Source organism: Sinocyclocheilus anshuiensis, unplaced genomic scaffold (assembly GCF_001515605.1).
Source record: "Sinocyclocheilus anshuiensis isolate Anshui unplaced genomic scaffold, SAMN03320099.WGS_v1.1 scaffold1081, whole genome shotgun sequence".
NCBI lineage: Eukaryota > Metazoa > Chordata > Actinopteri > Cypriniformes > Cyprinidae > Sinocyclocheilus > Sinocyclocheilus anshuiensis.
The window spans coordinates 221,187-238,338 of NW_015555831.1; the positions used below are offsets into that span (position 1 = coordinate 221,187).

Consider the following 17,152-nt stretch of genomic DNA (forward strand, 5'->3'; position numbering starts at 1 on the left):
TTTTTTTTTTCTTTAGAATGGTGAATCTATTCATGTGGGAAATTGCTCTATAGACACATGCATAAATGGTACAGTGGAGAATAAAGCAGTACACTGTGATCCTGTCCAGTATCCTGTGTGTAAGAACAAATTTCCACCACTGAAAGTTGCTGACGAGTCTGGATGCTGTTTTAAATATGAGTGCCAATGTGAGTTAAGATGGATATCTGATGTTCTATTTAATTAATCAGTTACTGTCTCACAATGTATTGTTGCACTGAAAATGACCTGTAAATGTTGTTTCAGGTATCTGCAATGGCTTTCATGACCTACATTACATTACATTTGATGCAATATATTACCCTTTTAAAGGAAACCTCACTTATGTGCTTGTGCAAGAAACTGATCTGAAGTATAATATCAGTGTCGTAGTTGATAATGTCTTCTGTGACATTCTGTGACAACAATGAGATTCTAGAGAATTCTGTTTACAACTTTCTTGTAATACGTTGGAGAGGGTCCTTTTCTATTACTGTTTGTTAAAAAAAACAAACACTATTCATCATTTTAAATCAGTTAAATAAAGCTAATGTTATGTCTCATGTTATCCCTCAGTCAGTGTTTTCAACTGCAGAAAGACGTCAATAAAACAGCTTTTAAACAATATGTCAAGTAACGTTGCATTTACCTCATCTCAGCGATGCCAAACTGGTGCATTTATGTTTGTATAGGTTTTATTTAATCTATAATGTCTTTGTTCTCAGAGATCCTCAGCTCTCAGAAACACGGGGCAGTGGTCTGAAGTTCATAGTTCCTCTGCTGAACACCAGCTCAGATTTCAGCAACATACCAGCACAAGAACCAGCACTATTTCAATGGAAAAGGGATAACAGGAATTACACTGAATGTTACTTTTAAATATTAAATGTTTTTTTCCCCAAAAAAATGTTCGTTAAATGAGTTTGAATGTAGGTAATCAATAAAAATTGTATAAAACCTGCTGTATTTAAAACTGTATTCATCCAAAATAGTATAGTAATAGCAATAAACACTATCATGTAAACACAGTTGTTGTGTAATGCATTTTAAATTAATCTAGCAATATTAATCCAGTATTCCTGTAATAAAATACATACTAGGTTAAAATACACACTCTTGGCATTGTCCATATCTGACCCATCTGGGGAAGAAAAGTCTCATTGTATTTATTAATTTGTATTGAATTAATTACACAAATTATGTATCAATGCATTCTCTTTATATCTTGTTGTAATTGTTTTTATAAATATATGCAGTTTATTGTGACATCCTGACTATTTGAAAGCTTGATTAGTGCAAAAACGGCCATATAACAGTGGTTTAGTTTAGCTTAGCCAATAGTATATAGATCACAGATTTTTAAATATATTTGCATATTAAACTCTAGATCTATTAACCTGATCAAGTCTAATTAAATTTCACAAATTAAATACTCATGCAGATGATGTAGCTAGAACACAAACAGTGTAAAAGAGAGAAGTATTATATATTTATATGCATTACTCTACAAAGTATCAGTCAGGTAACTATAAAATGAGTTTTGTGGAATGTTTTTAGATCCACCTGGTGGTTTGAAGTCATGGTGAACATGAACTGTTTGAATTAAATAATCTTTCTCAAAGTTCAGTATGACTTCACCTGAGCAACCCAAATTTGAAGCAGAATTGTTACCAATCGAAGACAGTGGAAAATTACTGCTTCACAACATTGTTCTGTAACATTAAAAACCTAGACAGGGACATGCTTGTATCTGTAGCTTCACCGTGAAGACAAAACAGCACACAACATAAGAATAAACAGCTAAAATAATATAATAATAAATATATTTAATATATTTTATTAAGTATATTAAAAGGAATAAATAAACACAATAAAATAATTATAACACAGATGTCTGCTTACTTGCTTAAAGCTGCACACATGCATAGGTTGTTATGAAGAATCCTTAGTTTACAGATACTCAAATGTATTTATCATCTCGTTGTCTTGATTTCTTAAGTATTATGTAACATCCGATTAAAGTAAAGCCTAACGGATCCTGAAAATAGGGTTTTGCCATCACAAGTAAAACTGTCATTTACATTTGAAAATAATTTGCAACATTAGCCTACTCTTTTAACTATATTTCTGATCAAGTAAATTTCTTCGTCGATAGAATATATATTAGTGTATGAATCGCTTTGCAATATTATGTGACAGATTTATAAGTAACATTTATTATTCAATTAGCAGATACTGTTTTCTGAAAGGGCTTAGAAATGAAGAACATCACAAGCAATTTTTCACAAGAACCAACGATTTTTGCATATCTGTTTTATGGCACTTGAAGCATAAATCACACCCCTTTGCTTTTTTTGCTGTTGCTACAACTAACAAGCCATATCTAAATCATATAACTTTCAGTGAAGGTAAATGTTTTTGTCTGTTTTTCCGGTTCCCCTCAAGTATGTTTATTCAAGCATTGTGAAAGGAACCTTTACATAAAGGCTTTAACTTACTAATCTTCAGTTGCATATACCATGCCATAGCAGAGCATCAATCATGACAATGTGTGTTTGAACTACGCTGTTGAGCCATTGAGTTAATTTCTGAATCCTGAAACCATATTAAGCTCCATCTGTTTGCTTTGTGCTTGTGAGATAATACGGCATATAGCAGAGTGTGACGAAGACTGTGAGAAAACATGCCAGATCCCAGATTCAACATACAGTTTTCATAGGCTTAGTGGCCATGCACACATCTTTTGACAAGACAAAAGCCAGAGGTTGGGATGGCATGGAAGGTTTCGGGAGAGGATCTACTCATTTTTAATAACAACTATAATAACAATAATCAAATAATAATTAATATAATTTATATTTTTCAACAAATTTTGTTATTTCTTTTTTTATGAAACATAATTGGTTTTTAAAATGTAAATGATTTATTATTGACATTCTGTTGTTTATATATATATGTATATATATATATATATATATATATTAATTTCCATTGATCAGGATGCAGATCCTGGAAAAATCTTATGACTCACCCTATTGGTCGCAAGCAATAATTGCTATTATGCAAAAACCTTTCCTTGCACTAAAAGTAACACAGGGCCTGAAGTTTTGTTAAGGTGTTCACGGTGTTGCGTCACTTTTAAGGATTAAATACACTAAAGACTCAATATTTATACATCATTAGTTCAAAGGAGTCCCCCACCCCATGCATTGTTGAAAGCCTTTTGCTTGCATTACAGAAAAGGCACACCAAAACCACAAACAACTACACATATAATGATATTTCCAGCTATTGCTTTATTTCAAATATGTCTGGTATTTTATTCTAGCTGGTTTTCAGCATTTTGGCACACAGATGGCATGTCTAGTGGAGTTCAAGATGCTAAATAAAAAGTACCAGAAACGTGTTAACAACTAAACTAAAATGAGCTCAAACTAAATCAACTTTATTTATACATGGGCTATCACGGTGTTGTTTTATCATCTATATATAGCTGAAATGTAGTTTCTAATTATAGTCATAATTACTACGTAAGACTAAGCATCATAATAATAGACTTTTAATTGAAATTTCTATTCCAAAACCTAAAAAACAGTAAATGTAAAAAAAATTATTTTATTGAAGTATGTATATTGGAGTACATTTCACAAGAAAAGGCTCTTTCAGTTTTTCTACTTCAAAATGTAATGTTTGAAAAGTCTGTTACTTGCCTTTCCTTTTTTTTGTGAAATTTACTAGCAATTTATGAGTAAAAATAGTTTCTACACTCAGTGTATAACTGTAAAGATTGAATAAAGATGTCATGAACAAAGGGATGTGTGGCTGAAAAAAATTAAAAATAACATCAATATAATTGATTGAATATTTATTGAAGTGGCTTCAAACTTCCACTGAATTATTGTTAATTGTTAATTTAATTTAATTTAATAATTGTATTTTCTTTTCTTTTATTTTCTTGTATAATTTAATTTAATTTAATTTAATTTAATTTAATTTAATTTAATTTTTTTTTGGATTGTAGTATTTTCCCACATTCAATAAATGTAGTTTCTAATAAGAGCCTGATTTATTAATGGAATCTAAATACAGGTATGGAAATCTATCAGTTAAACGTTATGCTGTCATGCAAAATAAACATGTGGCCCCACCTTTAGTTCGATCTTACGTCCCTTCTGAGGGACAAGTGCTATAAAACTCTGAGTATAGGACTGTGTTTTTCTCATTGAACCTGTGGAGAGCTCGACGCTCCTCACACATCATGGAGAGGATACAGATCATGTCTATAGGAGCGCTGGTATGGACACTGTCTATTGGACTTGCTGCGACACAAACCAGTAAGACTCATTTACAATACGTGTTTCTAAATACTGGCTTTAAGCATTTTATTTAATGTACATTGATTGTAAAATGTATTCAATCTCGGTAACACTTTACAGTAAGGTTCCATTAGTTAGCTATATGTGTTAACACTGAACTAACAATGAAAAACACTTCTAAAGCATTTATTAAAATGAGTTAATTTTAAAACGTACAAATACTTTATTAAAAATCAAAAGTTGGATCTGTTAATATTATTTAATGGACCTGAGTAACATTAACAAACATTAACAATGAACAATTGTATTTTTACATAAAAAATATTAATAAATACTGTAACAAATGTTAATGTGTTAATGATAGTTATTGCATTTCCTGATGTTTTTTCTGCTAATAATTTATCTTTAAATAGTGGAATTTACTAATACAATAATTATATAATTACATGTAATGATAGGATGTTAATAATATTGTGGAAGAATTAGTTAAGAATGTATATAATGCCAGAAATGATTTCAGTGATTAAAAGGGGATCGGATATCTATGAGATCCAGTTCAATTAGTGGAACTGAAAAATTTTGTTTGATTCAAACAACCATTTTATAAATGAATTCCGACTTTTTCTCTAAATCCTCCAGTTTTCACAACAGCGAACATGATTCCAACTGCCACAATAGAAATGGTTTCAGGTAAAAATCTATGAATCGTTCAAAAATCCAAATGTTTCCTCATTAGCAACTTTAAAATCAACTAAAAACGATTGGGTTTTTGGACCAGGAGTGAGTTCACAACACAACGAGCAGGTTTGTAGTGTATGGGGAAACTATCATTACAAGACCTTCGACGGGAACTACTTCCAGCTCCCATCTTCCTGCAACTACATCCTGACGTCACACTGTTCGGCCAGCTATGAGGACTTTAACATCCAGCTGAGACATCAGGTGGTGAACAATGAAGCCACAATCAGCAAAATCACCATGAAGCTGCAGGGGACAGTCATAGAGCTGACCAAAGGCTCTCTCAGTGTTAACAGGCAAATGTAAGTGATGCTGATGATCAAATAAAATATATCTCCAGGCCATACTCATATGACTTAAACTGTGTTGACTTTTGTCTTCATTGCTGTCCATTTTCACTTTGTTTTTTGATGGTGGTGGTTTGGGAGTTATTAATGCAAACATAATGTCTTTGACTGATCTGTATTGTATAAGGTGACTTGATTTGATTTAATTTGACCATCCTCTCTGTAGAGTCACACTTCCATTTAGCAGCTCTGGCGTTTTCATCGAGAAGATGACGTCTTATATTTCAGTCAAGGCTGTTTTGGGGCTAGTAGCAATGTGGAATGAAGATGATTCGTTCATGGTAAGGATCTTTTCTTCATGCAACAAACATTTATCACCAATACTGCCTCCAATACCTGCAAGGAGGGAACCAATGCAGAACTCATATAACAAATATTTGATTGGTTTTCAGGTCAAGCTAGATGACAAATACAAAAACCAAACGTGTGGACTTTGTGGAGACTTCAACGGAATCCAGGTTTACAATGAATTCATCAGTGACGGTACATTTATTTTCATTTATTTGACTATGGGGAAATATATTTGCAACCTTCTTGGATGTTTTACGTTATTATACACAGACAATAAAGAATCGTTAATCTCCTGTTCTAGGAATTACGCAGTCCGTGTCTGATTATGGGAACCTCTGGAAGATGGACGGTCCAATGGAAGTCTGTAAGGAAAACACAGTAGCTCTTGAAGAAAACTGTGGAGACGAGGTAAGAAATGAAATTGGACTTATTCTCTGTCTACACAGAAATGACAAGCAATTAAGTCACTTCATGTGTACAAACTAGGGTAATAATAATCAAGCATTTAGGGTAAAAATCCAATGGTTTCAGTTAAAATGTCAATTATGGGCGACCAAGGAAATTGGGAGTGGGTGGCGAATTTAGGTTTAGCACGTGTATTGTGGCAGTGTTAAAAAATCATGAACATAAGCACAAAAGTAGTCACTTAGCAGAGACTTTTATGCATAGAGACCCCACACTTATTGCTTTGCTTAAAGATGAAAATTATGTTGGTTCATACTCGTTGTCCCTTTTGTCCCAAACTACACATTTTACCCACCATTTATCAAATAAGATTAATACTTCTGAAAATAAATAAATAAAGCATTTTAGCATAAGGTGGCAACATAACAAAATGTAAAAACTATGCAATGTTATTGTGCGTTTGTTTGGGCCCCATACAGCTTGAGTTAATATTATGAATCACATATTATATGTAGGATATCCAGGGTTCAAGTCACAGGTAGATATACTTTGTGTTTAGTAAATCAATTTACATTAAAAAAAAATGCATTTGAATGTGAATGGGTTTATATCAGAAGCAGGGAGCCTTTGGAATTATCATTATTAGTGGTTTCATCATTTGTAGCTGTAGCAGTAATTAGTTTACTGGTTTGTTGGTTACAATTTTGTGACTCCATATGATTTCTCACTCCCCACAGAATTTCTGCCATGATATCTTCTCCAGTTCAGTGTTCAGTGATTGCAGAGGTCGGGTGTCCATTGATTCATTTGTCCAAGTTTGCATGAAAGACCTGTGCCATTGCAACGGCACCTCTGGATCCTTCTGTCTATGCAAATCCATCGGCGAATATTCAAGGCAGTGTGTGCATGCAGGTGGAAAGCCTGAAGAATGGAGATCAGAATATTTTTGCCGTAAGTATGCCTTCTTCTTTAAGTGCATAATTTTTTTAGTCCTTTGCAAATGTTTGTCTTACCATTAGACTATCTACTGTAGATCAAGGCCTATGGTTGCTAACTTGCTATAGTCTCTTCTTGTAGTTTTTTTTTTAATTGATGCTCTCTGAATAGTATGTCCTCTTCTTTTGTATGTTGCAGCACATCCGTGCCCAGAAAGTATGGTCCACCAAGAGTGTGGAAATCCCTGCACTGACACCTGCACAAACCCTGAAATAGGACAAGTGTGTGAGCACCACTGCATTGATGGATGCTTCTGCCCTCCTGGTACAGTGTTTTACCATGGTTTTCTTTATCTAAAGTAACTGGCTACATTGATTTCACTTTTCACTGATTTCTTTTAAGTTTAATCTGATACTATTTTCGTTTATCCCTTTTATAGTGGTCTTCAGTCATTTTAGAATGATAAAATGTGGTCTTCAGTCATTCAGTTATTTTAGAATGAAAATTGTAAAAATGTGAATTTTTAAAATGTTCACTTTCTCAATGTTACGCAACTTGATGACTTTTGTGGCACTTGCTTCATGAACACACACACACACACACACACACACACACACACACACACGTTATTAGAATATGAATAGAAAACAATAAATGGTCTTTAAAAGTAATCACACTTGTGATATTTGCAGTCAAAAATGACTGCCATAACAAATTAAGGGGCAGTACAAAAAATATGAAAATACAGAGCATGTTTAGGAGTACAATGTACAACTCAAGCACAGTGAGTAATCTTTGACGATGTCTAAATATATATCCAAATACAAAACCTAATAAAAGTAATTAATTACTTTGTAGTAAGTAATTATGCCTGAACATGCTGTTATAAACAAATGCTCTGTATTTTCATATTTTTTGTACTGCCCCTTCATTTGCTATGGCAGTCATTTTTGACTGGAAATATCACAAGTGTGATTATTTTTAAAGACCATTTATTGTTTTCTGGGAATAGACAACATTCAGCGGTTATATTGCATTACATATGATTTTCTTATTTCTTCTACCAGATGTCGTCAATCTGCCTTAAATGCATTGGATATTAATTCCTTTGCTATATTCTTAACTTAAACATTACTTAAATTTATATGAAATATTTAGGGGCCAAGCACCATAGGTGCGGTTTTCTATTTTTCTAACATTTTTATTATTTTATATAGACATAAATGCTGCATAATTTTGAGGTGGAAATTGCCTAGTGCCATGAAATCTCAAAATACTAAATATTAAAGAATAAATATTGTGGAAACAAAGTATAGTACATTTATTTTGGCCTGTTTTGACCTTTAAGGATCACAAATCTGACCCCTAAGTGAGGAATACCAGATGGTTAAACAACAATTGGCAGATTTCTTACTGGTGTTCTGAACACGTCCATTCTGTCCTGAGCAATAACCCATTTTCCTCGTTCTCTCTCCTCCAGGCACTGTTTTTGATGATATACACGATACTGGCTGTATCCCGCACAGTGAATGCTCCTGCGTCCTTGGAGGTAAAATATTCGCCTCTGGGGAGAATTACACAAGCAGCTGCAGAGACTGGTAAGCCTCTGTCATTTGGCATTCACACTCAATTAACTGAATTTGCTTTTATATTTGGCATAAAAATGATTCATATATTAGACAAGATTTTGTTTTATGTTTTAATATTAAATTCTATTCTATACTGAGTGTTTTGAAAAGTATATGTTTAAAGTGACATTATTATTTCCCATTTAGCACCTGTGGACAGGGACAGTGGAACTGTATCCAGAAGGACTGCCCACATTCATGCTCAGTAGAGGGTGGATCCCATATTACCTCTTATGATGGAAAAGCCTACACCTTTCATGGAGACTGCACTTACGTCCTGTCCAAAGTATGTACTTCCTTGCTCGTGAAGGCAGTTTATGACAACTTTACAAGTCATATAAGCCGTTGCTGCACTAATTAAAAGTAGTAAAATAGTGATAGATTTTTAAAGCATTGTGCTAAACAATGTTAACCTTGTCCATTTTTCTTTCTTTTTCAAAAGCAATGCACAGGCACAGAATTCACAGTTCAAGGAGACCTGGTGAAATGTGGTGTGACTGAAACTGAAACCTGCTTGAAGTCAGTAACGCTGGCATTGTTAGATGGAACTAATGTAAGTACTAAAAAGGACTGAAAAAAAATGAAACAGTTAATGTTTTCCAAAACAGCCTTTTATCATAACTTGACGAAACTGCTCCTCACTCTTCATCATGTCACTGCCATTTATATTCAATCTACATGTCTTAAACATTTGCAAACAGAAAACATTCATTGATTTTTTTTATTCCCTTGCATACAGGTGATTAAAGTGGATTCCAGTGGAAATATTGAGATCAACAGAATAATTGCCCAGATGCCACTTTTTACAGGTAGGCAAATCAACAAATACAAGAAGGGAAATTTTTGAAAAAAAAAAATTATTTATTAATAATAATAAAACCAACACTGATAAGCATACCAGTACTGAATCAGTTTTTGTAATAATCGGATTTTGGACTTTTTGGTTTTATTTTTACAACCGGTGATTCCACAGAGATATTATACCGGGTGACACTGGAGAAAAACCTATGTATGCAATTTCCCGTGAAATCTGCCCCTTACAGCACTAAAATATAAATCACTATTATTACAGTTTTATCAAAATGTATTTGGGTAAAGTAAAGACATGGTTTGGAAGATTTGTTGGCGCATTTTCAATGATAGCATTTTGTTGTTTTATTTTTTATTGAAAAAGTTACAAAGTGTAACTTTAATTTCAGAGGAAGGTCATTTGGTGAATGCAGGGAACGTGACATTTTTAAAGTGGTTTAAAATAGTGCAGGTGCATTTGAATAATTGTTCAGAAAAAAAAGTTAGTATGGACATTGCTTATACAAAAACTGCTTGATTTCTGCTTTATTACTGATTACCAATGTATGCAATTATATATTATTATTTGATTTTCAGCTGATGTGAGCATTTTCAAGCCCTCCTCATTCTACATTGTCATTCAGGCCCATTTGATTGGGCTTCGCCTAGAGATCCAGCTTGTACCATTAATGCAACTTTACATCACAGTCAATTCAGTGTACCAAGGAGAAACATGCGGTATTTATTTTTTTACAGACCTCTTATCTTTAACCCTCTCATGCAATACTCTGAATAAAAGCAGCATCAATTTATTAAATATGCATGTTTATTCATTGTATATCTAAGGCTTTCTGTGGGATTTCCTTCATGGTATCACATTTAATTCTGTCCTCGACTGCTTTTGTTAATAACAAATCCATTTACAGGTCTTTGTGGCAATTTCAACAACATTGAGGCTGATGACTTCACAACCATTGGTGGACTCAGGGAAGCAACCGCTTTAGATTTTGCAAACACCTGGAAAACAAGAGCAAGTTGCCCTGATGTCAAAAGAAACTTTGAGAATCCTTGCAGTCTTAGCACTGAAAATGGTATGAATTCACGCTATTGTTGTCATTTGATTTCCACAATACCGCAACTCTTTGCCTTTATAACTCTGGAATGTCATTAAAGACGAATTATTTAAATTATCCCCCCCACAGAGAAATATGCACAGCACTGGTGTTCCCTGCTATCAGATCCCTCATCAGTGTTTGCCCCCTGCCACTCTGAAATCAGCCCTGAAGTCTACAAAGCAGTAAGTAAAATGATGTTACTTCTCTTGAATTGTTTTCTCTAGAGTTTTCTCTAACTTTTACATCCTTTCTAGAATTGCATATATGACAGCTGCAACTGTGAGAAAAGTGAGGACTGCATGTGTGCTGCATTGTCTTCATACGTTCATGCATGTGCTGCAAGAGGGATTGCTCTTGATGGCTGGAGAGATGTTGCCTGCAGTGAGTTGCTTTCTTCTCTGGAAGGCTTGAGAATATTTGATAGCTGTCAACAGCTCGACAAGCTCTTTTTGTGTTTCAAGTATGTGAGAGCTCTCGGTCTCTTTCTTCTCAGAAACCTACACGCTAACCTGCCCCAGCACCACGGTCTACTCTTATCAAATGACCAGCTGTGACCGCACTTGCCGATCCCTCAGCCAATCAGACAACACCTGCGCTATTGACTTGGTGCCAGTAGATGGCTGTGGCTGCGCACAAGGAACGTACAAGAACGAGAATGGTGACTGTGTTGCATCTGCCAGCTGCTCATGTTATGATTCAGGCAAAATTATTCCTGCTGGAGACATAATCTCAAAAGATGGAGGATCATGGTATGTACATGGAGTTGGTTAAATTACTGTTAAGAAAATTGTTGCAGGCAGGGTTTTTCAAAGTTTTTGATATCAGGGAGACCCAAATATGGCAACCCTGAGGCACCTCCTTATGAAGTATAAAACTGGCGACTTTTATATATATATATAAAACCCAGTTATATTAGGCTAACTGTGAGAGAAATGGGCAAATATTGAATATATATGAATATTATCATTGCACTCATGCTAATCATTTTTTTTTTGTATTAAGTTCAAAGTGTAGCATTATTAGAGTAATGCTAGATTTTCTCAAGTCTTCCTTTTCTCTTGAATATTATAGTAATACTCAATCCAGGGGATGCAGCGGGTCCATGCACTTCAGTTTGAAAAACCCTGTTGTATACTATTGCCCAAAATGTGATTTAATAATATTTAACCTAATATTTACATTTCAGTATTTGCGAGCAAGGGAAATTGAGCTGTACTGGAGTATCACATGGGGAAGGTGTGTGAAGCTATATTTAAATTGTACATTTAAAACCAAATGTTTCTGGCTTACACTTTATGAGATATTATCAGTGATTGTATTTGAGATCAGCTACACGCATACCCTTAAGTGAGAACAGTCTTTTTGTCCATTTTATACTTTTAGAGTGCCAAGATCCAATGACGTTTTTCAACTGCTCCAGCGCTAGCCCTGGATCCACGGGATCGGAGTGTCAGAAGAGCTGCAACACATTAGACATGGCCTGCGTGAGTTGCTATAATTCCTATAATGGAGTAGGTTATTCTAATGTTATTCTAAACCAGTATGCTACTTTTTCTGTGTGACACAAAACAAGAAATTTCTTTGAGTAGTCTTAAGCCTTTAAGTACAACAACAATAAAACTGCAATATGGGTGATAAAACACCATAAATACGTAATAAAAGTATTGCCAGCCCAGTTGTAATGTGTGGAATGGAGATTTTGGAAGATATAAAAAAAATACTACCAAAAAAAAACTTTCAAGTTTTTGGACTACCATGTATGGTAAAGAGCAGCGTGAAGATACTTTATAAACTCCCCCTTTGTGTTGCACCGAGCAAATAACAGCATATGGCTTTAGAATGGCATTGGAGTAAATAAATGCTAATTTGTATTATTTGGGTAAACTATTTCTTTCAGCAGTTACAAGTAATAATTTGTCGAAATATTGCATATGCAATGACTTTTATGTTGAATAACTGCAGATCAGCACAGAGTGTGTGCCTGGCTGTGTGTGCCCCTCTGGACTGGTGTCTGATGGGAAAGGTGGCTGTATCGCTGAAAACCTGTGCCCTTGCTTCCATAACGGAGTTGCCTACCAACCTGGAGAAAGCATTAAGACTGACTGTAATACATGGTATGTTCAGCAGTTCAAGATTTGTAATTATTTTTATGTTCTATATACAATTTTTCATAATGACCTTGCTTCCTTTTTATAGTACTTGTAAGGATAGACGATGGATCTGTACCACAAACCAGTGCAGTGGGACATGCAGCATCTATGGAGACGGCCATTATAAAACGTTTGATGAGAAAAGATACGTCTTCAGTGGAAACTGTGAATACAGCCTTGTTCAGGTATTAACCTTGCACTTCCTTACGAAGCCTGAAGATCTTTATACTGTAACTTTATCATCTAAATCAAAATTTTATGCCACGACCAGGACTTTTGTAACAACACCACCGGCACTTTTAGAGTCATTACTGAAAACATTCCCTGTGGATCCACCGGCACCACTTGTTCCAAGGCTATCAAGCTGTTTCTTGGCGTAAGTTAACTTCTTGCATTCATAGCAGTCATATCAAATCTTAAATTAGTGAGGATTAAATATTGCAATTATGCCATTATATCTCAGAGCAATGAGCTTAGACTGACAGATGGATCCTACCAAGTTGTTCATAGAGATGCAGGAGAGGAGATTCCCTACCAGATGCGCACCATGGGACTATACTTGGTGATTGAGGCCAATAATGGTCTGATGCTCATATGGGACAGAAAAACAACTATACACATCAAACTGAGTCCAGAGTTTAATGTGAGTAAAGTGGTTGGTTCATCAACTCCACCCTTAACTCAATTTATTAATTGCAATTTCAGATTTATTTTATATATTAACAGTTTTCCATTTATTTCGACAGGGCCGCGTTTGTGGTCTGTGCGGAAACTATGATGGAAACGCAAACAATGACTTCACTACGCGCAGTCAAGCAATTGCTGTCGAAACCCTGGATTTTGTAAACAGCTGGAAGCTCTCTAATTGTCCAGATGCAACCCTCATCCAAGATCCATGTGTCCATAATCCTTACAGGGAGGCGTGGGCACAGAGGCAGTGTAGCATCATTACTAGCAGTGTCTTCTCAACCTGTCATTCACAGGTACTTACAATAAACTGCTCTTTAGGGAGCTTGAATAGCCATATAAGTATATTTTGTGTAAAACATCAAATGCATTTTTGGTAACTGTAACATTGTTATGAATATTGCTTTAAAGGTGGACCCCTCTCCTTTCTATGATGCTTGTGTGAGAGATGCATGTGCCTGTGATAGTGGTGGAGATTATGAGTGTTTTTGCACTGCTGTAACAGCCTATGCTCAAGCCTGTAATGAGGCTGGAGCCTGCGTTGCCTGGAGATCACCTAAAATATGCCGTAAGTCACTGATAGTTATATGACTGTCATCAGACGTGTTGTGGAGGAATGACTAAAAACTGTAAACCTACAAAAACAAGAAACAGTTTTGTTTTGTCATTGCAGCATTGTTTTGTGATTATTACAACCCCCCTGGTGAATGTGAGTGGCATTACAAACCTTGTGGAGCACCTTGTATGCAGACATGCAGAAACCCCTCTGGAAACTGCTCTAGTCAGATACCAGCACTTGAAGGTGAGAACTCATAATTAAATCCAGTTATATCATCTGCATGATATTGAGAAAACTAATAATACTTGTGACAAAAATGATTACAATACCAATTTTATTGGTTATCAGAAATGTAGACCACATATCATATAACAAGAAGAGGAGATTTTGCTTCAGGCTTTTTAACATTTTAGCTTCAAAGTGATTCAAATTGATTTTTTGTCAAGTATTCATGGAAATGTATATTGTTCATAATATCAATCAAACTTGTATCACCTTGGCTTTGAATCATGAAAAATACATATAATAGGCTCCATTCACTAAACTGGACAAGTATATGGAACAATTTCTTCAAAAGATTTGTCACAACAATTAATTAACTAAAATCTATTGAACTTAATTTGAACTTCACACATCCTCATGAAGGTGGATTTCTGTTATTTGTTTATTTTTTTAAATCTGATTTATATATTTTTCCCTTTTAACCTTTTTAGGTTGCTATCCTAAATGTCCTCCCGAGCAGCCTATTTTTGATGAGGATAACATGAAGTGTGTGACACAGGAAGATTGTGGCTGTTTTGTTGAAATGTTACATTATCAGGTTGGCCAGCAGGTGCCAACCACAGAGAACTGTCAATTGTGGTATGTCTATACATTTTCTACCCATATACATGTTTCATATAAGTCACTAACAGTTTTGAAATGTTTTTAAGCCAACCTATTTGTGTTTTTCCCTCATACAGTTATTGTTCATCATTTGGTGTTATCTGTGACTTTGATGTAAATGGTAAGATTTTTAGCATTTCAGTCATAGATTATTTTGAATATTGTACAAGCAGAATCTACTTTCATCATATACTCTTTCATTACACTTTATAACTTTTCTATATACCTTGTCTCTGTTTACAGCATGTACATGCCAATACAACAATATGGAGTACAACTTTGGAGATATCATTTATCACACAACGGATGGGCTGGGAGGTTGTATCACAGGCAGATGTTCAGTCAATGGAACTATTGAGAGGACTTTGATACCTTGTGAAATGACTACTGTCCCAACAACCACAACCACAACACAGACATTAACAGCAACCCCGACAACAGTTTTTGTCTTCAGCACCCCAGGTACTTTTTCATTTCTGTGGTACACACTTATTCCTGATCTTATATATTGCTACAAAATATTATTTAGGTCTCAAGCATTGCAAATAAAAGCTTATGCATTAGTTCTACTGGGAAGAATTGTAGTAAGCTTGTTGTAATAAACATTAGATATTTTCATTCATTTAAAATTAGATCACAACTTCTCTGGACAATGTAGTTGATTTTTTTTATTTATTATTATTTAAACACTGAACATATTTTAAACACCAAATTATTAATTTATTTGCTTTTTGAATGATATGTTTATTTTTGTAACTCTTTACATTTTATTTTGTACTTAACTTGCCCACAGAAAACACTTCACCTGAAATTGAAAAAGAAACAACCACAGCTCACAAAGTTTTATCCACATCCAGCAAGTCAGAACAACTGACAAGTGAACATTTAACTCAACCAACAACTGAAGTTATTCTAACTGCTTCTACTACAGAAATTAAATATTCAACTGAAAAACTGATATCAGTAACATCAATGTCTCCAACATCATCAGTTGAAACATCAACACTGTCCCTATCCACGACAGGAAACAAAAAAACAGAAGCTGAAATCTCTACAGAGGAACAAAGTACAAGCAGGTTAACAACAACATCAGAAATCTCAATCGCACCGAATACAAAAACCCTTGCAACGATCACTGGTAAAGCATGGACAACACTTCAGAATACTGGTGAACAAACCACTGAGTTTGAATTTACCACGTCTCAAATACCTTTGTCCACCTCCACAAAGCCATTGAAGGTGGAGACGACTGGTCTAACAAGCAAACCAACAACTACAGCCACAACTACTTTTGAAGAGGTAACAGGCACATCATCTGAAACATCAACATCTACAAGCACAGATCTACAAGCACAGCCCTACCAGTGACACAAACATCCACACAGCCAACAACACTAACAAAGACAACTTCTGTGCCAGTCACTACCCTTGTGTACACAACAGTGAGTGTAGAATATTCCACTGGGTCTGAGGTTACCACTCAAGGTCTTTCTTCAACAACAAAAACACCAATCAAAGCTGAAACAACTCCTTCAATCACCACACCAGCCATCCCATCCACTACTCTCATTGTTGAAGAAGGAAGCACCACTGCCCAACCATCTACAAAATCATCAGCTCCAAGTGTAGTGTCCACAACTTCAAGATCATCTACAGTTACTCAAACAACTGGACAACGAACAACAACTGAAACTGTAACTGAGAATGAATTTACCACAGCTCAGATTCCTTTGTCCACCACCACCAGGCCACCAAAGGTGGTGACGACTGGTCTAACAAGCCAACCAACGACTACAGCAACAACCACTTTAGAAGAGGTAACAGGCACATCATCTGTAATATCAACATCTACAAGCACAGCCTTGCCAGTCGCACAAACTTCATTACCAATCATTATATCCACACAACCAACAACACTAACAAAGACAACTGCTGTACCAATCACTACCCTTGTGTACACAACAGTGGGAGTAGTATCTTCCACTGGCTCTGAGGTTACCACTCAAGGTCTTTCTTCAACAACAAAACCAATCAAAGCTGAAACAACTCTTTCAACCACCACACCAGCCATCCCATCCACTACTGTCATTGTCGAGGGAGGAAGCACCACTACTCAACCATCTACAGAATCATCACCTCCAAGTGTAGTCTCCACAACTTCAAAATCATCTACAGCTACTCAAACAACTGGACAACCAACAACAACTGAGATTGTAACTGAGAATGAATTGACCACAGCTCTGATGCCTTTGTCCACCACCACCAGGCCACCAAAGGTGGTGACGACT

General features: G+C 35.3%; 1 protein-coding gene across 1 annotated transcript; it reads left to right on the forward strand.

Annotated features, from left to right (window-relative positions):
- Positions 1-4,990: 4,990 nt before the first annotated feature.
- Positions 4,991-16,232, forward strand: LOC107675392 (mucin-5AC-like). The gene is made up of 29 exons (XM_016469702.1): positions 4,991-5,024; positions 5,113-5,374; positions 5,586-5,700; positions 5,812-5,902; positions 6,012-6,118; positions 6,853-7,066; positions 7,250-7,375; positions 8,532-8,649; positions 8,827-8,965; positions 9,122-9,232; positions 9,419-9,488; positions 10,066-10,206; positions 10,395-10,559; positions 10,671-10,765; positions 10,838-10,964; positions 11,077-11,332; positions 11,770-11,803; positions 11,936-12,067; positions 12,546-12,697; positions 12,780-12,918; positions 13,005-13,109; positions 13,197-13,376; positions 13,480-13,716; positions 13,832-13,988; positions 14,094-14,222; positions 14,693-14,840; positions 14,942-14,985; positions 15,108-15,326; positions 15,889-16,232. Exons 1-29 carry the CDS (start codon positions 4,991-4,993, stop codon positions 16,230-16,232), a joined length of 4,191 nt encoding a protein of 1,396 aa, XP_016325188.1.
- Positions 16,233-17,152: the final 920 nt, after the last annotated feature.